Here is a 25546-nt window from a genome sequence, read left to right as displayed (position 1 = left end):
CGACAAAACAGAGGTACTAATTAATGGACCAAAAACCTCTAAAAATAAGCCGCTAAAATATAATTTGACTCTTGATGGATGTACTGTTACATCGTCTTCTACAGCGAAGAACTTAGGGGTAATATTTGATACCAATCTTTCCTTTGAAAATCAAATTTCCAGTGTTTGTAGAACAGCATTCTTCCACCTCAGAATTATTGCTATGTTGCGACACATGCTCTCTGTAGCTGGTGCCGAAAAACGAATTAATGCGTTCATGACCTCAAGACTAGATTATTGTAATGCATTACGATCGCAAAATTCTGGCCTGTTAATAGTTCCAAGAATATCTAATTCCACAAAAGGAAGTAGATCCTTTTCCTATTTGGCTCCTAAACTATGGAATAGTCTCCGTAACACTGTTCGGGATGCAGACACACTCAGTTTATGTCTAGACTAAAGACTCATCTATTTAGCCAGGCATACACCTAATTTATCCATCAACTCACAATTAGGCTGCTTTAGTTTGGTCTACCGGAACTAGAAACATTTATCATAATCTATAACTCTGCATCTATGATAATATTATTCTATTTGTTTCCCTGTCTTAACCTCAGGGTTCATTTCACATCTATTATTTGAAAGCTTGGACCCGTACCCATGCAGAACCGAGAAATCCCGGACCTGAACCGGACCCATCTATTATTTGAAAGCTGGGACCTGGACCCGGCCGGGAGACACAGACCTGATCGACACCGATTTCACAGCTGATTGCTATTAACAAGTTAATATACAAGTTGTGAAAACTAAATTTTGTGTCTTACCTAATGTCCCTGTTCCTGGCCGTGACGCATATAATCCATCCTCCTTGCCAAGAAAGTTGGTAAAATACATCCAGATTTTCTGTGATTCCTTTCTTGCTGATTGAAACAGCATAGCTAATCCACTCATTATTTCAGCTTCAAAAGTCCACTTGCTGTCACAGTGACGGATGACAAACGCAACTTGTTTAGAATCAGCTTTGCAGTTTTTTTGTATCTCGCATAAAATAACTTTGAATATTTGCCCTTTTGAACTATAATAACGATTGGTCGTTCATTGCAACGGCTGCTAATGTTAGCATTGCTAATTTGCTATCATGTGCCTTAACTCCACTCTGCCTCTGACGTCACTCAGCTCGTTGTGGCTCCACTCCATTTTACCCCTTATTTCCTGGCCACACTTTCTCATCCTAATTTTACAATGTTGCAAGTTACAACACACACACACAAAACCACCATCATCAGTGCTGTCTGATCTTCTCGGATCGACTCGGGTATTACAAATAATGTAAAACAGACCCGGGACCCAAAGCAATAGAATGTGACCCGACCCGGACCTGGCTGAGCGTATAAAACGTGGATCCGAACCCGTACAGGTCCTGGGTCGGGTCTCGGGTCCTCGGGTTAGGGTGGACCCGTGAAGACCTCTACCAGCCAGACATCACTTCAGTCTATTTCGATGGACTTCAGAGGATGAACTGATGCCAACTCCACCCATAAGACATGGGATACTTCATATTCTACTGCCTGAACCTTGGATTTAGGATAGACCTCACCGAAATGACCATCCGGTTGAACTGCAATGCACCTTACTGATCTCTGCCTGCATCACCTTGGTCTTATGATGGACTACACTCTTAAAATGGAATACATAGACTATCAATTAACTTTCAACAACACAATGATGACTCTAAGACTTCATCAGCCAGCTAACACTGGACTATGTGAACTTCTGCAGTTAATCCAGGATGGACTTCAAAGACATTAGTCATTAATCTTATAGTTCATCCAAAGTTTTTTTAAAACACTGACCCTTAACACTTACTTAGTTTACTAATCTTAAACCATGACTTGCAGTGCACACAGATAACTACACTAATATTAGCATTATATTCATGCTGTTTAGCCAAAGAGGAACTGGCCCCCACAGTGAGCCTGATTTCTCCAAATGTTATTTTTCTCCATTAACCAACATCTTATGCAGTTTTGGGTTCCTTGAGCCTCATTAGCTTTAGAGAATTAAACACAATAAATTAATTGTCATTATTTTCACTTCTTTCTCTGTCCATGATGTGCTCCTCTCTGCATGCGCACAGAATGATGTGTTCACCTGTGCTGTTCTACAGATGTGTGAATACAGCACTTCTCCAAGATAAGGGTAACTTCAATTAAATTGCTCTGCTGCTTCAAAATCCCCTTTGGCTTCTTAAAATCATGCAGGAGCAGAGGCTAAGCGGGACGTCTGGATGTTTGCCAGAGCGGCACTAGCCCTGCAGCCGATCAAGGTCATTAAATGCAATGTGTTGCAGCTATTGTGCCTGTACTTTACTACAAACTAACATGGGCCAATAAAGTAGCAGAATAAAGTTAAATCTAAACAACAGTGAGCATGATTTTTTATGAGCCAGAACAGTCTTATTAATACATCAATAATAGACTTTCATAACAAAGAATATTATGTTAAATGTTATATGTAACAAATCTGGTAGTTGTATCTGTTTTATGACTTGCAAACCATGACTTGCAGTGCACACAAATGACTACAGTAATATTAGCATTATATTCATGCTGTTTAGCCAGAGAGGAGCTGGCCCCCACAGTGAGTCTGGTTTCTCCCAAGGTTATTTTTCTCCATTAACCAACATCTTATGGAGTTTTGTGTTCCTTGCCACAGTTGCATTTGGCTTGCTCACTTGGGGTTCTAAATACAATTATTATTTAATTATTTCATTATGTATTTTTATACACAATTTACAAACATATTTAATCAGACTACACAATGATGACTCTGAGACTTTATTATTACAGATTAATTTTCTGTTAATGCATGATTTTCTGTAAAGCTGCTTTGAAACGATGTGTGTTTTTAAAAGTGCAATACAAATAAAAATGACATGACTTGACAGTTAACCCATACTGTGGCTAGTTGACTGAGGTGAAATAGAATGGAGGGTTATGCAGGTAACTCAGGTTCTACGAAAAAGGTCAACACGCCACACAGTGTTGTCACTCGAGGAAATGCGTTGTGCCAGTCGGCAAAAGAGAAAGTGCCAGCCAGCTTGCACCTGTATTTGTAGAGGTTGATTGCATGCAGGGGCTTGATTAATTTGCTATACATCTCCTGACAGCTTAACCTCGGTGAGGCCGACCCATACTGTAGCGTGTAGCGTGACCTTATTCACAGAACCTGGGCTACCTGCATTGGGTGTGGGTTAGGGTTAGTCTGTAGGAATTATAGTTAGCTTTATATATATATATATATATATATATATATATATATATATATATATATATATATATATATATATATATATAAAACAAAAAATAAAAATAAAAAAAAACAACAGAAGTCTATGGAATGTAGTATGCCCCCATTTAGATAGCTGAGCAAAAGTGTGTGTGTGTGTGTGTGTGTGTGTGTGTGTGTGTGTATTTATTTGTATTCATGTATGACCACTCACCGGTCTCCTGGTTACACAGATGTTCACAGGGTTCAGTGGTTCTCTGACCGCAGTAATCTCTCACCCACTGTGTGGAGGTGTTGGTCTGGTAGTACAGCATCAGTTTAGCAGGATTCAACCAGTTAGAGACGTCCAGATAACTACCCATGCTCACCACAAAACTGCTGCCTGTATTAAAACATGAAAAATTCACAGCATGTATACATTTATGCAGAAATATTGCATTTGATCCAATTTTGTGCAAATAAATAAATAAATAATAAAAATAAATAAAATAAAATAAAAATCTGATGGTAGTTCAATCAAATGAATGAGCCAAGAGGGAAATGTTATTCTTTATAAATTGAAGGTCCAAGTCGAAAGTGTTGCATTGTGGGATACATTATTGCCTGTAGTATGCTCTTTTGTAAACTGCAAATTATGGCAGATGTGGTTGCTCATCCAATGCATACATACTGCTTTCTTCAAAAAAAAAAAAAAAAAAAAAAAAAGAAACAGTGAACCTATGTCTTAAATCTTTAGTCTTGTCTAAGGCGGTAAAGATCCCTCCCTAAAGCATCATTAGCTTTAGAGAATTAAACACAAATACATTAAGTGTCATTATTTCCACTTCTTTCTCTGTCCATTATGTGCTCCTCTCTGCACGCGCACAGAATGATGTGTTCACCTGTCCTGTTCTACAGATGTGTAAATACAGCACTTCTCCAAGATAAGGGTAACTTCAATTAAATTGCTCTGCTGCTTCAAAATCCTCTTTGGCTTTTTAAACTCATGCAGGAGCAGAGGCTAAGCGGGGCGTCTGGATGTTTGCCAGAGTGGCACTCGCACTGCAGCCGCTCAGGGTCATTAAACGCAATGTGTTGCAGCAATTGTGCCCGTACTTTACAACAAAATAACATGGGCCAATAAAGTAGCAGAATAAAGTTAAACCTAAGCAACTGTGAGCATGATTTTTATGAGCCAGAACAGTCTTATTAAGAAATAACAAAGAATATTATGTTAAATGTTATATGTAGCAAATCTGGTAGTTGTATCTGTTTTATGACTCATGTATTATTTTCTTGCTTCCATTGATGGAGCTTTGACACAGACAACATAATCAGAGGGAAAAACTGAATTAGAGCGCAGCAGTCTGGTTCTGGACGTAAAAAATCCAATTAATTTTGTTTCCATAGTCGAATCAATTTTTAGTGATAACTTATAAACATTTAAAAACAGACCTACCATGAGCTGTGAGGATGTTAACCGATGGTATATGCTTCTTTGGAAGCCAACAGTTCACGCTGTATCAACCTTAATAGTAGAATTCCTGGTTAAGAACTACACTGCTCTTGATCCTGAAGAGAATCAGAGAATTGTGGTAACAGAGCACGCCAAATGAGCTCTGCAGCGACCGCCCACTCCCATGATGCACTTACACTTTCAAACTACTCTGAATATTTAGCAATAACCTTAAAATATATAGTTTTTTTTAAATGTATAATCAGCAACTTTAAATCATTAGTTTTATTTTTTTATTTTTTTCTGTCATTTAATACAATTACTTTTGCAGTGCTTCTCGGAATTGTAGTTCATTCCCTTGTTACAGACGTTAAGTACACAGCGTTGTACCTTTGCTCTTTTTACTGATTTTCAATTATTCGGCGGTGTAGAACACAACAAAATTTACAAAGCAAACAAAAGTTCACTACACAAAGACATCAAGCCACAAAACAAAGAAATCAAGTCACAGCACAAAGAAATTAAGCCACAACACAAATAAATTAAGCTACAAAACAAAGAAACTAAGTCACAACACAAATAACTTAATCTACAACATAATGAAATTAAGTCGCAATGAAATTAAGCCACAACACAAATACATTTTGTGCATTTGGCAATGTTGACCTGGTGAATAATGTTTGGATTTTTAAAACTTTACTGACAGTATTGCATGCTTACATGAGGAGGACACGACACGATAAGACATTCCCAATGTGAGTAAAGTAGATTTATGTTTTAATTATGTTATGATTTTCAATACAATTTGGCTTGCTGTGTCAAAATTAAACACCCGATTAATGAGTACTTTCTTAATCTTTGTGTTGTAGCTTAATTTATTTGTGTTGTAGCTTAATTTTCATGTGTTGTGGCTTAACTTATTTATGTTTTGGCTTACTTCATTTGTGTTGTGGCTTAATTTCTTTGTGTTGTGAACTTTTGTTTGCTTTGTACATTTTGTTGTGTTGCATACCTCTGGGCCACCGTAGTTCATGGCTTACAACTCATTTATGAAGGATTTTATGAAATCTGTAAGGTAAAAAATTAATTGGAAAAATAGTGGGCGGGCACTGTTGCGCTCTATTAAATGGCTCTGGTAATGTGACTGTGTGATCATTTATAATTGACTACTTTGTGGTAAATACGTCAACTTTTTTTTGGACCTTTTAAACACAACACAAAATCTTGGTCACAAATGTGGCCAGTGGGTTTACAGATTAACATGTAAGCAGAGCTATTGTATCATATGCAATGTAAGGTATTTACTACTACTATTATTATTATTATTATTATTATTATTTGCTTGTGTTAGTTTTCACGAGAAACATTTGTCAGAATTCTATTATTATAATAGGTATGATTTATATGGATGCACTAAAAATTTACCACGCAATATACAGTAATTCTACATAAGAGCTGCTGTGTGCTGAGCATATTTGTCCTTTAAATATCCTCATAAACAGCAAGGCTATCCCATAAACTAAAGATATAGATAAGAGAAGTGGAGCATGAGTCTGAAATGACTTTGACTAACAGGTGGGGGAGATTCTTTTTCAGATAAACTGTGCGTGTTAGGCACATTTGGACACATTTTTTGACAACGCCTTAAAATTATGTACACACTCCAGGAGAAACAGAATTCTTCGGGATGGTTTTTGGCAATAGGTTCTCTTTTGGTCTGACCGGTGGGGTCCCCCTTGGTCATTTTGCCATCCTGTGGGGGATTTTTATTTATTTATCCAGCTTTGAAATGGATAATGAGTGAATGCTTTTAGATCTGTAAATCAAGCAAAAATGACTATAACGAATGCAAACGTGCATTAAGATTCTTCAGATTGGATGTGGAGTCTTTTTCAATGGATATAATTTTGGTAAGGCAACGATTCTGTTGCTCAGTTATTTCCCCCCGTGTCTTTTTAAAAGTAAAATTATTTCTGTACATGGTAAAATGAGGAATGGGACCGCACTGTATGTCTCTCAGACATATTTTAGGCTCTGGCTCAGTCGCTTGAAAATTTAGGAGCATAAGTAGTAAATTACATACTTATTGCAGTTAGCTGACTGGTAATGCAATTAAAAATGTAATCATGCAATCCACAAAAAGTAATATGATTATGCACATTTTAATCCAATTACAAGTACTTGTTATTTGTAATATTGATTTTACATAATCCAGATTACATGTTATCTGTTGCTACCCAACACTGCCCAGGTGTGCAGTGGTCCATCACATACTATGCACATGTTCCACTATGTTTAACAACCAGAAACTGTCTAAATTCTTGTTTATTTTCATTTTAAGCATTACATTTGTTGTTTCATAATTTCAATCATTCAGACATTTTATGTACTGTAAGTGTCTTTAAGTTTCAACTTCTTTTGGGGGCCATTACATGCTATCTGTAGTAGGGTACAACGGAGCAAAAGACACACCTTAAAGAAATTTAGCTTTTTTTTTTGTTTTTTTTTTGGTGTGTTACTTCAGTCCATAGCAATAATCCTTCATAACTCATTCTGTGCCTTATTTATACAATAATTAATTCAAAGTAAAACAATAAAACTTATAATGAGGTTTCAGCCGCCAAGAGTAAAAACAACAATAATATAAGATGCGATGCTTTTAGCAAAATAGCAGCCAGGTGGCATTTACAACTCATCCCACTACATACACCTGCACTTTACTCATACTAATCTTTTTAGTTTTTCCATCTTCTTCTATGAAAAAACCCCAAAGCAGACATAGAAGGATCACAACACAACCAAAGAGTCTCAGGCAGATGAGCATTTGACATCACTGCTGTAAAACCTGTGTTGTAATGCTTCTAGAGGTGACAGTTTTTGAATCTATAAATTAGTGCAGGATTTGACTGTTACAGCCAATACGGCGGATGGAGACGAAGATCATTGAATAAAGACTTAAATTTGGTTTTGATCCTCACACAGAGCAATCATATTGCTTCTGAAGTTTTGGATTATAGTGCACAACTGGATTACTTTCATGATTGCTTTATGGTGCTTTTGTGGGGTATTTTATGGTCATGTTTTTGAGCCACAGCATATTCTGAAAACAAAATAACATTTAAATGATTACAATGAATGATTAAACAATTACAGAATTTGTATTTCTACAGTTTAGTCTTGGTTAAATGATATAATGTTTTGAAAGAAGTTGAATAAGGCACCAGATATCACACAGAACAGAATTGAAACCTGTTATAAAGTCACATTAGGTAAATGCGTCAACTGTGTTAAATACATGCCATGGTGCTGACCGTTTAATTAATGCCATTGATTATAAATACAATAAATTTCAGCGATTAATTCCATGAATTCAATATTCACGGATTCAATAAGGATTTGTAAAAATTCCCATGTCGCTAAAGTTGTTCATACGTAACATGTTTTACATTTTAAATGTTGTCAATATGTCAGTATTGTGTTTCAGTGTGTGGTAGAACCACACTTCACGTAAGAATACATAGAAAGACTGACGGGATCGCATTAGAGGGATTGAACATTCCAGAATAATTGTTACAATGAATCTTTTTCTTTTTTTTTTTTTTTACTTGCTGAGCTACCCAGGCCCCTGTTACAATGAATCCCTGAACAAAGCAATGAATAGAATAATATACAACAGCACAGAGGCCTAAGTAGCTCAGTGAGTAAAGATGCTGACTACCACACCTGGAGTCATGAGTTCAAATCCAGGGCGTGCTGAGTGACTCCAGCCAGGTCTCCTAAGCAACCAAATTGGCCCGGTTGCTAGGGAGGGTAGTCACATTTATTAATTAATTTATTAGTTTATTTAACAGGGACAATGCAGAAACATTCCTACAATTTCAAGCAGCCGATGCTCCACATACAGGCTTCTAGCCAAAGGCTAATTTGCAGCCCCAGTCCCTGGTTAGGATTTTTTAACAACAATAAAACAATAATCACTCAAAAAACTAAGCAAATGTTAAAAAATATAACAATAATAAAAGAAAGCTGAAACTATGCATGACCATCAGTGTTCACAAACATGCTTTTGTTTGTACCACTTTTTTAGATTTTCAACTCTGTTTGCATTTTCAGTTCATCTGGTAGGCTGTTCCAAAGCAGTGTACCTTGAACTGAAAATGTGGATTGTGCAAATTTAGTTTTTCTCCTTGGTACTGTGCAATTCTGATTAGTTGCACCTCTTGTAGTGATCCCCTTCCTACTCTGTTTTGATATTAATTGGCATATGATATCTGGAGAATGATTATTTACACATTTAAAAAACATTTTAATGAGAGACAAATTTATACAATTTTCAAAACTAAGCAAACTACATTTTTGTAAAATATTAAAATGATGCCATCTAATTAGTTTCTTGTCCAAAATTTTTAGTGTTTGTTTATATAGAGATCTAACAGGTTTGATGGTCAGTTGAGAAACCTGACTCCAGACAGTCACACAATAAGTTAAATGTGAGAAGACCATTGCATGCATGTATAACTTAGCTTCTTTTAGTGATAGATATGGTCTAATCGTATAAAAACAAAAGATTTGTTCTGATTGTTCTACACATCCTCTTTACATGCACATCAAATTTCAACTGAGATCTAAAATAACACCTAAATATTTAAAATCATTAACTGTCTCTATTGCCTTTTGATTGATCTTAATTATAAAACCATTCATTTCCTTCCTTCTAATTGAAAAACACATTGAGACAGTTTTTGAACAATTCAAGGTCAAACAGTTGTTTTGCAGCCACTGTGACATGCCACTCATTTCATTTACTAATATATCTTCATCTAAGCATGGAGTCTGTGCTGATACATAAATGACTGTGTCATCTGCATATAACTGGCATTTAGTTTCCGTACAACAATTTGGTAAATCATTGACATATAAGGAAAACAACAGTGGACCTAAAATTGACCCTTGAGGGAGACCCATCTCATTGTTTTGCAAAGTTGATCTTGAGTTATTTATTTTAACACACTGATCTCGAGATTCTAAATATGATCTAAACCAAATTTATTGCCTGCTGTGAGAAACTAAACAGATTTAATTTATGCAGGAGTATTTCATGATTCACAGTATCAAATGCCTTTTTGAGGTCTAAAAATACTGCGCCTACCACATTACCATTATCTAAAGCTCCCTTAATAAATTCTGTGAGAAAGCAGTTTGCCATTTCTGTTGAATTCTTAGGCCTAAAACCAAACTGTTTAGAGTGAAGTAGATCATTTTTTTTTTTTCTAGATAGTTGAAAAGTTGTTCAGCTACCAACTTTTCCAGAATTTTAGAAATTGCTGGGAGTATAGAAATTGGTCTATAATTCTGAACCACATCAACTGATCCTGCCTTAAAAATTGGGATTATAATAGAAGTTTTCCAATTTGAGGGGAATTTACTTTCTCTAATAGATAAATGTATCAAATTTACCAAGGGCTTTATCAAACAAGTACTATATTTTTTTACAAATGCGGTATCCATTCCAAATATAATTGATTAATAATTTGGAGTATCTTACCTTCATCCACCTCAGAGATATAAAAGGATGAGGGTATGTCTTTTATTGCATATTGAGGTAATTGTACAGATTCAAAACATATAGCAAGTTCTTCCACAGACTGGATAAAATATCTATTAAATTAATTAGCAATTTCAGTGCTATCAATACTAAGTCTTCCATTTATGTGCAGCTCCAACAATGGTTTTCTTTGTATACCTTCTCATTTAGAAAGTTTGTTAATGCACTTCCAAAGAGATGAGCTATTTCCTTCTGATTCTGCAATCAGTTGCTCAAAATATGCAATTTTTTGCCTTTCTCATTTCACGAACTACTTTGTTTCTTAACGATTTAAAGCTTAGAATATATGTCTGTGTTTTTGTTAGCAAAGACTTTTTCAAAGCAAGATCTCTCTTTTTCATTAGTTGTTGGATATCTGAATTTAGCCATAGTAAGGATGCACTATTTTGTCTACATTTTAACAATTGTGCATACTTTTGAATAATTTTTTCAATGGTTCTCATCACAATTTCACATGTTTTGTCCGGGTCACCAATTTGTAATGCATCATTCCAATTAATATTTTTTATATAATTTTTAAATTTTGTAATTTTACTCTTGGGGATGCCTACAACTTCTGGTATAAAAGTTTGACGAAAATTACTCTGCAAACGTTTCTTTGTCAATTTTCTAACAACCAGGATCATGTTATGATCGGACAAACCTGTCAGCAGATTATATATTTTTTTTTACCCTTTCAGGTTTATTTGTAAATGCAAGACAAATAAGAGTTTTCTTGTTTTTGTTATCCTTGTTGGACCTTTTATTAACTGGTTGAATTTATGTTTGGCTGTAATTGATTTCAATTTTTGCTTATTACGTTTGTCTACCCAATTTATGTTAAAATGTCCAAATAAAATAATTCAGTACGACAATTTAAAAACTTCAACAAATCCTTTAAATTATAATAAAATAAGAATCATGTGAGGGTGGATTATACAAAATCAAAACATTAAAATTCATTTTTGGGGACATTATAACATTTAACGTGGGGTAACCTCCTCGTGGTCACTATAATGTGGTTCTCACTCTCGGTGGGGTGCGTGGTGAGTTGTGCTTGGATGCCGCGGAAAATAGCGTGAAGCCTCCACACGTGTTACATCTACACGGTAACACGCTCAACAAGCCACGTGATAAGATGCGCGGATTGATGGTCTCAGACGCGGAGGCAACTGAGATTCGTCCTCCACCACCCGAATTGAGGCAAGTCACTGTGCCACCATGAGGACTTAGAGCGCATTGGGAATTGGGCATTCCAAATTGGGGAGAAAAAGGGAGGAAAAAAACAAAAACAAAATATATACATTATATATATAGATATTATACAACAGCACGCCCCTCATGTACCAGTACTGGGGACTTTTTTGAGTAATGAGTAGAGTAATGCGATATTTTTTATTTTAGACCATAATATCCAAGTTATTATTATTTTTTTATAAGAAACACGTTGCTTTTGTACACCTCTACTGTTGCTATATTGTGATAAATCAGTGTAAACACACTTTTCGTTGTATAATATAGCACAGGCATAAGCCGGAGAAGTTTTCCCGTAGCCATGCCGTGATTATACAGTTAAATATAACATGACATGATCGCTGACTTTTTGTGCATCTGAATTGCTTTGTTTTAAAGCTGCCCATAACTACTTCTCTAGGATCAGTTTACATCCGAACTGCTCTGTGTTAAAGCATTTAACATTCAACATTCGTTTGAGTGAAACGTGATTGATTCAGGTAAATACACACTGCTATTAAAAATCAGTAAACACATTTAGGCAGAGGGATTATAAGACTATCCTTCCACTGACCACGACATGATATATTGGGTGAAATACTCACTCAATTCACTGACTTATGCAGCTGAACTGCTCCGAGTTACAGCTCCCCGTAACAGGGAAAATAGGATGAGAAAAGCTGACTCTGGATCAGCAGCTGTGAGCAACATACTACATGGTTTGTGTACGCAGAGAAAAAGTCTTAATTTCTTAAATTATTCTACATTGTTGTTCTGTAATAAACAAGTAATGTGATTTGTGAAACATACTGCTTTTATGACATTTTGGTAGCATTAAAAACGATTCCATTCAAGTTGTATCAACAAGCCACAACACAATGAACTTAAGCCACAACACAAAGAAATTAAGCCATAACACAACGGACATACTCCCGGCCACTAGGGGCAATGTCGACCTGGTGAATAATGTTTGGATTTTTAAAACTTTAAGTTCAATGAAGTATGACAGTCCCCTTACTGTGCATGTGAAAAAAAATAGCTGTTCCATGTACGGTCTAAAACACAATTATCCTGGTGTTCCACCACCAGACACCAATTTTGTGTAAACTTCCTGTCTCCTCTGAAGTCATGCAATGTGAAGATTGTAAAAGTAACATTTATTTTTAACTACACTATCAAAGTGGATTTCAGGCACAGCAACACTGCTACAACATGGGCGGCAATCTTGATTGTTTTGGGTTGAATGGATCACATGACTTTGTAACATGACAACAAATACGTCATTGTTTTCCAATATCTCTGTTTACCCAACTCACACTACAATGCAAAGACAGCGTGTTCAAATTTATCCACTTAGGAGAGGATAAATACAATGTTGTATCAGTATGGATAGAAGGCCAAAACAGAGAAAAAGATCTCTATCTCTATGTGTGGACATAGCCAAACACCCTCTCTACACTAGGCACGTCCGTTGACGCAACGCAACATGCTGCAACGGCTTGAGGCTGTCGACACGAACATTCTAAACCGTTTAATTTGTGTAGGAGCTCCAGCGCCTGCAGCATAAAATGGAATGCGACACCCGTTTATTGTAAGCGCAATGGACGCTTCCAGTGTAGACAGCATCATGGATTATAATGGGGTTCTATTGCTTTTGATGTGACGCTAGCGTCCGGTGTAGACAGGCTGTAAGTCTGATCAGTTATGAAAGGGCAACCACCCAGCAATAACATTTTCTTCTGGGATGTGTGAATTTTAATTTATATATATACAGGTGCATCTCAATAAATTAGAATGTCGTGGAAAAGTTCATTTATTTCAGTAATTCAACTCAAATTGTGAAACTCGTGTATTAAATAAATTCAATGCACACAGACTGAAGTAGTTTAAGTCTTTGGTTCTTTTAATTGTGATGATTTTGGCTCACATTTAACAAAAACCCACCAATTCACTATCTCAGAAAATTAGAATATGGTGACATGCCAATCAGCTAATCAACTCAAAACACCTGCAAAAGTTTCCTGAGCCTTCAAAATGGTCTCTCAGTTTGGTTCACTAGGCTACACAATCATGGGGAAGACTGCTGATCTGACAGTTGTCCAGAAGACAATCACTGACACCCTTCACAAGGAGGGTAAGCCACAAACATTCATTGCCAAAGAAGCTGGCTGTTCACAGAGTGCTGTATCCAAGCATGTTAACAGAAAGTTGAGTGGAAGGAAAAAGTGTGGAAGAAAAAGATGCACTACCAACCGAGAGAACCGCAGCCTTATGAGGATTGTCAAGCAAAATCGATTCAAGAATTTGGGTGAACTTCACAAGGAATGGACTGAGGCTGGGGTCAAGGCATCAAGAGCCACCACACACAGACGTGTCAAGGAATTTGGCTACAGTTGTTGTATTCCTCTTGTTAAGCCACTCCTGAACCACAGACAACGTCAGAGGCATCTTACCTGGGCTAAGGAGAAGAAGAACTGGACTGTTGCCCAGTGGTCCAAAGTCCTCTTTTCAGATGAGAGCAGGTTTTGTATTTCATTTTGAAACCAAGGTCCTAGAGTCTGGAGGAAGGGTGGAGAAGCTCATAGCCCAAGTTGCTTGAAGTCCAGTGTTAAGTTTCCACAGTCTTTGATGATTTGGGGTGCAATGTCATCTGCTGGTGTTGGTCCATTGTGTTTTTTGAAAACCAAAGTCACTGCATCCGTTTACCAAGAAATTTTGGAGCACTTCATGCTTCCTTCTGCTGACCAGCTTTTTAAAGATGCTGATTTCATTTTCCAGCAGGATTTGGCACTTGCCCACACTGCCAAAAGCACCAAAAGTTGGTTAAATGACCATGGTGTTGGTGTGCTTGACTGGCCAGCAAACTCACCAGACCTGAACCCCATAGAGAATCTATGGGGTATTGTCAAGAGGAAAATGAGAAACAAGAGACCAAAAAATGCAGATGAGCTGAAGGCCACTGTCAAAGAAACCTGTGCTTCCATACCACCTCAGCAGTGCCACAAACTGATCACCTCCATGCCACGCCAAATTGAGGCAGTAATTAAAGCAAAAGGAGCCCCTACCAAGTATTGAGTACATATACAGTACATGAACATACTTTCCAGAAGGCCAACAATTCACTAAAAATGTTTTTTTTTATTGGTCTTATGATGTATTCTAATTTTTTGAGATAGTGAATTGGTGGGTTTTTGTTAAATGTGAGCCAAAATCATCACAATTAAAAGAACCAAAGACTTAAACTACTTCAGTCTGTGTGCATTGAATTTATTTAATACACGAGTTTCACAATTTGAGTGGAATTACTGAAATAAATGAACTTTTCCACGACATTCTAATTTATTGAGATGCACCTGTATATATATATATATATATATATATATATATATATATATATATATACATATATATAAATGCTGGGTTGGCAACAATCCCGTGAAATATGAACAGGAAATGTTTTTGCAGAGTTTGTGAGATTCACTCATTTATTGAATGGATAATGGTTGTGCTCACCATCAGCAATGAAATGTTCAGGAACGTGTAGCGTGACCTTAACGCTGAGAGGACAGGAAGTCTGTGTGCCGTACACGACCGCCACCACACAAGTGCAGACGGTGATGAGTGTTAACGTGGCTTTGCTCATCGGACTCTGTGGACAGCCTGTAGAGAGAGAGAGAGAGAGAGAAATGTTTTTACAGATTGCTCTCGATCCTTGGATTCACACAATGTCACAGAATTCCTGACCACTACCGATCAAACTGACCCTTCACTAGGGTCAGTATTACTAACCAATCCTACTAAAGCAACTGTTCCTGTCCATTATATTATCAGAGAAATTGCTATTTTCTAATGTACAGTAAGTCTATGGAAGTTCTGTGTGTTTGGATTTAAACTTTTTTGTTGTTTTTTCCAGAAATTATCCAAAAATATAGTAAAATATCGTTGCCGAGGTACTTGATACAAGAATGGATACACTCAGTTCTTTCAAGTGAATCAAAACATACAGCTTGACCAGTGTAGTCTGATTCCTGAACAAATGAATCTAAGGAGCCTGTTGTTTTGAATCTACAGAGTGAAGCATACAGTACAACCATTGCAGTCCGATACCTAAATGAATGACTCTTATGAGCTGTTCTTTTGAATCTACAGTGTGAAACATACAGCATGACCAGTGTAGTCCAATTTCTGAACGAATTAATCGAATGAGCCAGTACTTTTGAATCTACATCATGAAACGCACAGTGTGACCAGTGTAGTCTGATTCCTGAACAATTTAATCTAATCAGCAAGTTCTTTAGAATCTACAGTGCAAAGCATACAGCACTACCAGTGCAGTCCGATACATGAACGTATGGCTTGTATGAGCTGTTCATTTTTATTGAATCAAAAACATACAGAGCGACCAGTGAATTGCAGTTCCCGAATGAATGACTAGCTTTTTTTCATGAATAAAGAACACTTAAAAATTTTTTTTATAGTTTTTTAAGAACTGTTTTTGTGTTATGTAATGCTGTAATGTTGAACTTAGCCAAGGGTAAAAAAAGATCACTTCATACAGCTGGTATCCGTACTGTAGCAATAAACTGAGTAAAGACAAGCATCACAATGTTGTCTGAAGGTAGCCTGACTATAAATTGAATCCTAGAGCTCCCTGTTGAGTGGACAAGAGAGTGCAAGCGTTTATTCTTGTGTCTCAAAGTGCTGTGATGGTGCTCTGATTCATGTATCGTATAAATAATAGCTCAGCGTCCAACGGGAGTGATTCATCTGCAAGACAGAGGTTAAACTAAAGTGGCCGTCCTCCACTGTGTGCTAAAACATCCACATCTAGTGAGAAATGAAAAAAGCAAGGTTTGACAGCCTTAGTGAAGATCAGCTGCTTTGAGGTAAAGTTAAGAGTTGTATTGTAATAAAGAACAGGAAACTATTAATAAATAAAATCTGGTGCACCAGACCAAATAAGCACTGAGCTAACATTTCTTATCAAGCTGAGAAATTCTGTTTATATAAAGCAACTGACAGCTTTCATAAACAAATCAGGTTTCTATATTGCTCATCCTATTTTTATTTTTTATTTTATTTATTTTATTTTTTTTATTTATTTTTTTTATTAACCCCCCAAAAATTAACCCCCTGCAAAGCAATGACAAGTTTTCATCATTATCCAACATGATTTAGATAACAGTGTTTAGATAAAGCATATAAATAATATTGAAGCTGTAGTCTTGGAAATAGTGATGCAATACACCCTGCTAAGTGTAAAAAAAAGAGCTTGGGGTGAGAAGAAAGTGTAACTCTAGTTTATTCGTGCTTTAAGAACCTGAGATTCTTGTAGATTACTTCCAAACAACTCACACATGCTTGTATTGGTGGAGGGATCTGATAGACTATACACCGCCAGCACACATTCTCAGCTCCTCTCAGGGGTCACACCTGGTTTGTTTTTTTCATAGTGCAACATTCACAGTACCTAAAGTCTCTGCCGAAACGATCTGTTCATCACCGTACCAGTCAGTATACAATGCACGATTATTGGCGGAATCTGAGTTGGAGATCCAGGAGGATCAAATGTGCCGTAGACTAACAAGTAGAGTTGAAACAAACATTGGAGGAAAACAAAACTTTTGAACATTGCATTCAAACATTCAAAATAATAGACTTATCTCACGGAAAATAGGCGTCAGGTCGTCAGTTGTTTGATCTGCTAAAACTGGTCTATGATTGCAGAACTGGCCTCAAGTGGCTGAACCTGAAACTACAGTTGTGTGCATGTGCACATTTGCACAGCACAAGCGCAATAAATCTGCAAACATAATACGAATGGAACATTTGAATGTCTGTTTCCAAAACATTTGAATAGTAATTATTAGTATAGTTCTAACCCAAACTTAAAACCTAAAACTAACAGTAATGTGACCAAAACAGCTTTCTTACACTTACTTTTTATCTCATTAGCCTGAGATCAAAACGGCATAGTGCAGGCGATTTTTGGTGCAGGAACATTCACCACTTGGTCACGCTTGTCCAGAATTGGGGTCAGAATTTAGGTGGAAAAATATTCAGAACTAACATTCCAATTTCCCATGTAATAATAGATTAGGAGTGCTTCTCATTTCTGAAATTGCGCATCTTCGTTTCCTTTCCTTGCATCCTTTTCTTGTATCCTAGCTCCTCCCTTTTAGGACACAAGGAAAGGGTGCAAGGAAAGGAAACGAGGACAGAGGAATCGAAGCAAGATGTATTTTTAAAATGGAATGTCCTACTCACTTAAGCGTCACTTCAGAGCGGCGTCTTTGCGTAGCCATTTATGAAGTTAATTAATTCAAATATTCATAATAAATCCTAATAATTCAAGATTCAAAATTGAAGTATGTATGTGACTGTAACAACTTTCTTGGTATGGGAAGGAGGTTTATTTACACACTATGGACAAAAACAAGTAACTCAAACTAAAATAACGCTTTTCAGTGGCCAACGTAAAACTGCTGCTTTTCAGTCAGACAGTGAAGCTTTGACACAAAAAGAATTCTGCATTTAGGACACTCCTGTGCATCCTTGCTCAAGTCTCCTCAGGAAGCTTCCTCTGCCATTGGACCTCGCGGTGCATTTAGAGAATTGATATGTCCTTCATGATGGCAGACTTTGATCAGTTTCCAGGGCACAGACTCGAGGACAGAGAAGTGAAGTATTAAGGAAGTATTAAGTCAAGTATTGAGAAGCACCCTAGGTCAACAAAAATCAATTAAGGAAAGAACACCCCTTTATAGTGTAGGATGTGCAACAATGATACTGAACTTTATTTGACAGATTTTGCACATCCACTGCAACAAATCCATTTCTTCCCACTGATGTCAAACTATTTGTTGCAGTGTTACAGGGGTTTAGGAAGGTGCCGTAATAGTTCTTCCTGCCATATAATATTTTGGGAGACAAATCAATTCATTTCTTTTACCATTGGAGGTCCTTCAGCCCCATTGTACCCTATCAAATAAAATCATGTTAGTAAACTTATTTAATAACATTTTACCTGTTCAAAACTGTAAAATTTGTTTTAAATTATTACACAAAATAGATTTTCTTTTTTTTAATTATTTTGTTTGTTTTTATGGTCTTGGCAAAGTCACAATGTTTGGTTCCAGTACCAAAAACAATGCAGAATTTCTCTGTCCCCCTTTAATATAAATATATTCTCTCTCTCTCTCTCTCTCTCTCTCTTTCTCTCTCTCACACACACACACACACACACGCACGCACGCACACACACATGCACACACCCTTGTTTCTCCTATAACTTGTTAGAAACAGCCCAAGCCGTGATACTAGGTATAAAGTGACATTTTCGAATTACTAATGGAGGCTTGGACACATCATTTGGTTTGAACTAGCAATGGCAGATTCTGATCCGTGGCATAAGAAAGTATTTCCATGACCAAATGCGTTTTTTTATGACCGTACTCAGTTTTTCCTCATTTTTTAAAAATGTATTTGTTCATTGAACTGTTATCGCACTCCCAGTCGTGCTTTATGGCCCTGAATCATCACTGCTGACCCTAAATCAGCACTGCACTGATATATTCTGACTTACAACTATATATTAAGGATTTACAACTATTTATTCAGATTTATATTCATATTTATATAAATCTGACAACAAGTATGCATGATATATACACGATTATATAATCATCGATGAGTGGGATTTAGATTTTCCCTCTAAGATTACATTTTTACAGTTGGGTTTGGATTTGGAGGTAGAGTTAAAATATATATATATATATATATATATATATGCATTTCTCTGTATTAAATCATTTACAACTGAAAACAACTTGCTTTACAACTCGCTTTGATGCCCCTCTGTAGACATTTCACCCGGATACTGGAGACCCGCTGTCGTCACATTCTCGGTGAACTGTACTGAATTGAATGTGTTAGCGTTCTAACTGTAAATGAATGAACTCTTTTTAATAACCCTAATAAAAATACATGCATCTATTGGGAAAAATAGTCAATTTAAGCATATTTACTGTAAATGGCAATTTTTCTAAACTCATTCGCATATTCAGTTAAAAGTTTTACTAAGCTTGTCCCAGTGTATTATAGAATTGCCTTCTCCGTGACGGTTACGTGCAATGCTGCCTTTGAATTTGGCCAAAATAAGGTATTTTTGAAGGCGGCAAATGCTGCCTACCTATTGGAACAACCTTCGCATCAGTAGTGTGCCAATGATACCTTAAAATGCTATCTAGTTTTTGGAACAGTGCCATAGTTTTTCAGTGTAGGTAACCTATATTGCAAACTTCGCCATTATATTTGTCATTGTGTCATTAAACAGTGTGAGAGCTGGTGTCCGTGAGATGCTGCTTTATGCAGTGTCATAAATTCCCAGCAGGCTGTTTTGAAAGCTCATGATAGATGACTGTTACTACAGAGTCTGATGCTACACACTGAGCTAATCATCTTCCCACAAGCTGTTTGCCTCTCAATCCTGACTCATTAACAACAGGAAGTGACAGATTTGTCCTCTTCCATTTTTTGGAAACTTGAGCATAGAGTGATCTGAAGTTTGTTCCAGCAAAAGCAATCTGGTTTGGTTTTTATGTGTGGATGTTCCCTTACTTACCTACTGTAAGCCACTCATTCTTCAGCAGAAATTATTGTACCTAAGTTTTAACTAAGGCTGTTGATTTAACACACTAATTCAGTGCAATTAATATATACTGTATTTACAAAAATAATGCTTAAAATAATTACTCAATTAATTACACCATAATAAATGTATTTTCCTACTAACGGAGCAATTCAAGCTTGAAGTGTCACCTCCATCTTTTTTTTTTTTTCGAGTCTAAGTCAGCAGTAAGCGCATTTCCAGCTGTACACGCAACAAACCAGCAGTTGATCAAAACAGTATAGGATTAAGAGTGTAGGGGGATTTTAAAAAAAGTTTCAACCTACTTTAATCTCCTGAGAGGTGATAATCTGATGTGGTGCGAGTTGCGAGACAACAGTCTGTGTTCTGCGACTGTTATTGGTTCCTTGAATAGCATATAACATGCGAGGGGGGGCAGACAGTGGAGTTTCTGGTGCCCCGCTAGGGTAACATGGTGCCCCCCGGGGAGTTGGTGCCCTACGCATACTGCATAATATGCATATAGGGAGCAACGGTACTGGTTTAAAATGCACCTTATTTTTATCCCAACTCCGTATACAGCCTCTAAAAGCAACATTTCTCAGCTTTTGGATGCACCCATTGATTCTCAGTGTGATAATGCACAGTGAATATAGAATTTATATGGGAAAAACAGCCCTATCATCCTCGTCTGCAGTCATTGTGTTTAATTGCGTACTGTTTCACAATAAATCGATTACGTTTTCAAAATGGCATATCGGAAATAATTATTGACCCTAGTCTTTTGACTCAAACTCAAAGGTTTCAATGTAAAAACGTAATGAGGTTTCTTACTAGATGTAGTTTTGTTGCCGTTTCTCCCAAAGTCAAACTCCGCTGAGATCGGCACCATGTTGTTTTTACACATAACTCTGTGCATCGAAAGGTTAGGAGGTTACTTTAACATAGTATCTTAAAAAAACATAGTGTTTATGGCCAGAGATACTGAAAACCAGTGAAATACAATGCAACCACACTAACTCACTCCTAAACCGTCCATCAGATGCATGATTATAGAAGGAAATGTAAGAACAAATCTTGTGAGACCATTTCTTACATCTACCTTGGACACATTGATGAACTAAAATGGATCTCTGTGGACTGTAGGCCAGTGATAGGCTTTTGTTCAGTTAATTTGGAAATTAACCAAACAATATATTGATTACAAAAAAAATATTTGTATTGTTTAATCAATGTTTCCTCATCAGCAACAATAATATTATGTCTTTGAATTATCTGATATCATTACACAGCACTCTGGAATAGTCAATTCTGATTGGTCAATGGTGCCATCTAGTGATCTGATGTTGCTCAGTAACAACCGCACTTACACAAATCACACCGCTCATCCGGGTATTTGTGAGCCGTCTCTCCTGCTTCTCTGATCACTGTGCGATATTTACAAGTAAACTAATAAAATAATTTAAACTCAGATCAGTGTTTCATGCCCTTTTATTTGTTTATGTGGCTAATAGTCTTGCAGTAAGCTGGATAATGAGGAGTCAGATGATCATTTTCACAAAATATACACCAACAAAACTCCATTGCAAACCGAGGTGGATTTCAGATGTACAGTGATTTATTTCTTCTCAAGTAAGCGATCTATCAATAGGATCCTGCAGTAGTGTGTGTGTTTATTACAGTGTTTTCATTTTGTTTTAGAGTATTTTTCATTGCTAGACGAGAGTTGTTGTTTACTGTGTTGTTTACTGTGTTGAAGTCACGTTACTTAAGTAGTCACGTTTGTTCCCGGGTTTGTCATCTCGTGCGAACCTCAGTTTCGGATAGCCAAGTGAACTAGTTTTGTTGTGCTTAATAGTAAGGCATGTCCGGCTTATTTTCACCTAACAACGTGATATCAGCGTATACATATATTTGACTTGGTCGCTGACGCTTCTGGCAGCCCTCGTGTTAAGCCCTCCTCTTAAGCCTTCCTAATGTGAAGAACTCCTCAACATTCTGGCCATGACGACCTGAGGATACTGTCATACCCTCTGTCCTCGCCACCAACTTCACTTTCTCCCACACCCCCATCACACTGGGAGGGGTGGGGAAACAGGTTTGCTTATCTCCAATGCATGGAAATGTACTCCCATGTTGTCTCTCTGTGGCAATAACTCCTTTGAACTACATGCAATTACTATAACCCATCCAGTTAAAATCCATTTCATAGTTATATATCGCCTTCCAGGTCAACTTGGAAACTTCTTGGACAAGCTGGATGTGTTGCTAATATTCTTCCCTGAGGATGGTAGCCCTTGTTGTTGTGCTTGGGGACTTCAGCATCCACCTGGACAAACCTCAGGCTGCAGACTTTCACACATTGCTTGCCTTGTTTGATCTCAAATGTCTCGCAACTGCAGCAAATCATAAATCAGGTACCCAACTGGACCTCATATACACACACAACTGCACTTCTGATCATGTTCAGATTACTCTACTGCACACTTCTGATAATTTCTTCCTTAGTTTGAACCTTACTTTACCTCCTTGCCCAGCACACTTTCCTCTGCAGATCTCTTTTCGGCAAAACCTGCTCTCTTTCACCCACTCGTTTATCTACTATGGTCTCATCCTCACTTCTGTCATCTAGCCAATTCTCCTCACTCAGCATCAATAATGCTACTAACACCCTATGCTCAACTTTAACATCTTGTCTACATAGCATCTGTCCCCTCTCATCCAGGCCAGCCCTTGCTAAACCCTCCAGCCCCTGGCTATCTGATATTCTACGTGAACATCGCTCTGTACTCAGAGCGGTGGAGAGGAAATGGCACAAATCAAAAGATTTGACTGGCCTGAGTGAGTATCAGTCCCTGCTCTCCTTCTCTGCTAGCATCTCCACTGCTAAAACAGCCTCCTATCACAACAAGATTAAGAATTTCCTTGACACTCGCACACTCTCCAAACTTTTACCTCTCTCTTCTGCCCTCCCCCTCCCGCATCCTCTTTAACAGCTAATGACTTTGCCACATTTTTCACAGACAAAATAACAACCACCAGCAGTCAATTCTCCACACCACAAACCCGCAAACACCCGCCAACAGCACACAACCTCCTACTTCCCTCTTTCTCACCCCTCTCTGAGGCTGAAGTCTCTAAACTTCTCCTGTCCAGTCATCCCACTACCTGCCCCCTTGATCCTGTTCCTTCCCATCTCCTTCAAGCTTTTTCTCCTTCAATCTTATCTGAACTCTCACACATTATTAACTCACTGGTACCTTCCCCACTACATTCAAGAAGGCTAGAGTAAACACACTGCTTAAGAAACCCACACTAAATCCTGCACTTTTATAAAACTACAGACATGTATCTCTCCTCCCATTCATAGTGAAAATACTTGAACGAGTTGTGTTCAACCAAGTCTCATCTTTTCTCTCCCAGAAAAACCTGCTAGACAGCAACCAGTCTGGCATCAAAAGCAGACACTCCAAGGAAACTGCCATGCTGTCCATTACTGAAGTTCTGAGACTGGAAAAAGCTTCATCCAAATCATCTGTTCTCATTCTGCTTGATCTGTCTGCTGCATTTGATACGTTAAACCACAAGATTCTCCTGTCAACTCTCTCGGCAAAGGGCATCACAGGAACTGTGTACCGCTGGTTATCTCACAGGTAGGTCCTTAAGAGTGTCTTGGAGGGGAGTGGTGTCTAAGTCTCACCAACTAGCTACTGGGGAACCAAAGGGTTCAGTACTTAGGACCCTCCTATTCTCCATATACATTTCATCTCTGGTATCTGTCAATCGGACACATGGCTTTTCCTACCATTGCTACGATGATGACACACAACTCTACCTCTCATTTCAGCATGACAATCCTATGGTAGCTGCACAGATCTCAGACTGCCAGCTAGACAGGATGAAAGAACATCACCTCCAACTCAACCTCGCTAAAACCGAGTTTCTTGTGATTCCAGCGAGCCCAGCAGTTAAGCACAATTTCACCATTCAACTAGACTCTCCAATAATCACACCATCCAAGACAGCCAGAAATCTTGGGGTTGTGTTTGACGATCAGTTAAACTTCATGGACCGCATCGCAAGGACTGCCCTATTGTACAGACTTGCTCTGTAAAACATCAATAAAATTTCCTTCTTATCTGAGCATGCCACACAACTCTTTGTCCAGGTGCTTGTGCTATCCAGTCTGGACTACTGCAATGGTCTTCTGGCAGGCCTTCTTGCATGTACTGTACAATCAAACCTACAATTGATCCAGAATGCAATGGCGCAATTGGTCTTCAATGAGCCCAAGAGAATGCACGTCATTCCTTTCTTCAACAAACTGCACTGGCTCCCAGTCGTTACTCACATTAAGTTCAAGGCAGTAATGCTTGCTTACAGAACAAACGGGGGCCATGGTAAAAGCATCCACATCGCAGCCCTGGGTAATGCCAATTCTACCACCAACAAAATCAAGAAAACTGTTAAATTTGAAGTCAACACGGCATGATTTCAAATGGGCCACTGCAGCAATTAAATCAGCAAATGCTGAAGGGCTCTCAGCATCAAAATGCAAACTGCTGGTGGACTTATGTGGCAGAAGTAAATGTAACATCCTATGCCTTCAGGAGATGCATAGAGGGAGCAATATCCGCCCCATGATTCCTGGCTATGACCATAAACTGGCTCCTGGAATGTCATCTGGTCCGATTGTTCTCCACACACCCAACAGAACTGATTGAGAGCATGCTGGAAAACAGGATGTTCTTTGTTGGATTAAGTGGTAAGAAGAACAGATGGCAAAGACTCTATTTCTAAGAATGATCTATTTCAAAGGAGTGTCCTGGCACACTTTTTATTCAACATCTACACAAATGACCAACCAAGAAGTGACGACACAGTAAGGTTCATCTATGCAGGTGACCTAGATATTGCTGCACAAGATTAAGGAGTTTGAAGTGGTGGAGCAATGCCTCCCCAATGTTCTCAATGAGCTGACTCCATACTACGAGGCCAACCATCTACGTGCTAACCCCCAGATGATGTAAGGTCAGCAGAGCAAAATGGGGTCATTTAAATTGAGACACAAGCTCTGAATGTGAGACAGACCAACACACCATGGACCACCTCCTGACATACCCTCTGCTGGCCTCATCTTGCCACATGAATGACCTACCAGAATATAATGATGTTGGGAAGAACTGTGTGAACCTATGGATGGACTTTACATAGATTGCTTTGCTTCTGGACATGATAAGAAGAAGACAGAACAATCACCAGCTCTGCACCCCTATCTACACTCACTAATTCAGGTCTACGTGTCCTCCAGATGTTTGTGTTCTGCGGGTGAATGGTGCCTCATAGTGCCATCTCAAAGAAGCAAAAAATCACTTTTACTTCAACTGTTCCTTGCTGG

At 37.8% G+C, this 25546-nt stretch overlaps 1 protein-coding gene across 1 annotated transcript in view; it reads right to left on the bottom strand.

Annotated features, from left to right (window-relative positions):
- LOC127435466 (astrotactin-2-like) overlaps window positions 1–25546 on the bottom strand; it is a 716076-nt gene that overhangs the window by 364072 nt on the left and 326458 nt on the right. Inside the window, exons 6-7 of the mRNA XM_051688999.1 lie at window positions 15033–15179; window positions 3482–3649 (exon numbers count right to left, since the gene is read on the bottom strand). Coding sequence (XP_051544959.1) covers window positions 3482–3649; window positions 15033–15179 — 315 coding nt within the window. The remainder of the gene's footprint in view (window positions 1–3481; window positions 3650–15032; window positions 15180–25546) is intronic.

This window comes from Myxocyprinus asiaticus, chromosome 4 (assembly GCF_019703515.2).
Source record: "Myxocyprinus asiaticus isolate MX2 ecotype Aquarium Trade chromosome 4, UBuf_Myxa_2, whole genome shotgun sequence".
NCBI classification, from domain to species: Eukaryota; Metazoa; Chordata; class Actinopteri; order Cypriniformes; family Catostomidae; genus Myxocyprinus; species Myxocyprinus asiaticus.
The sequence above is the reverse complement of the archived record's forward strand: the minus strand, read 5'-3'. Positions and strand labels throughout refer to the sequence as shown.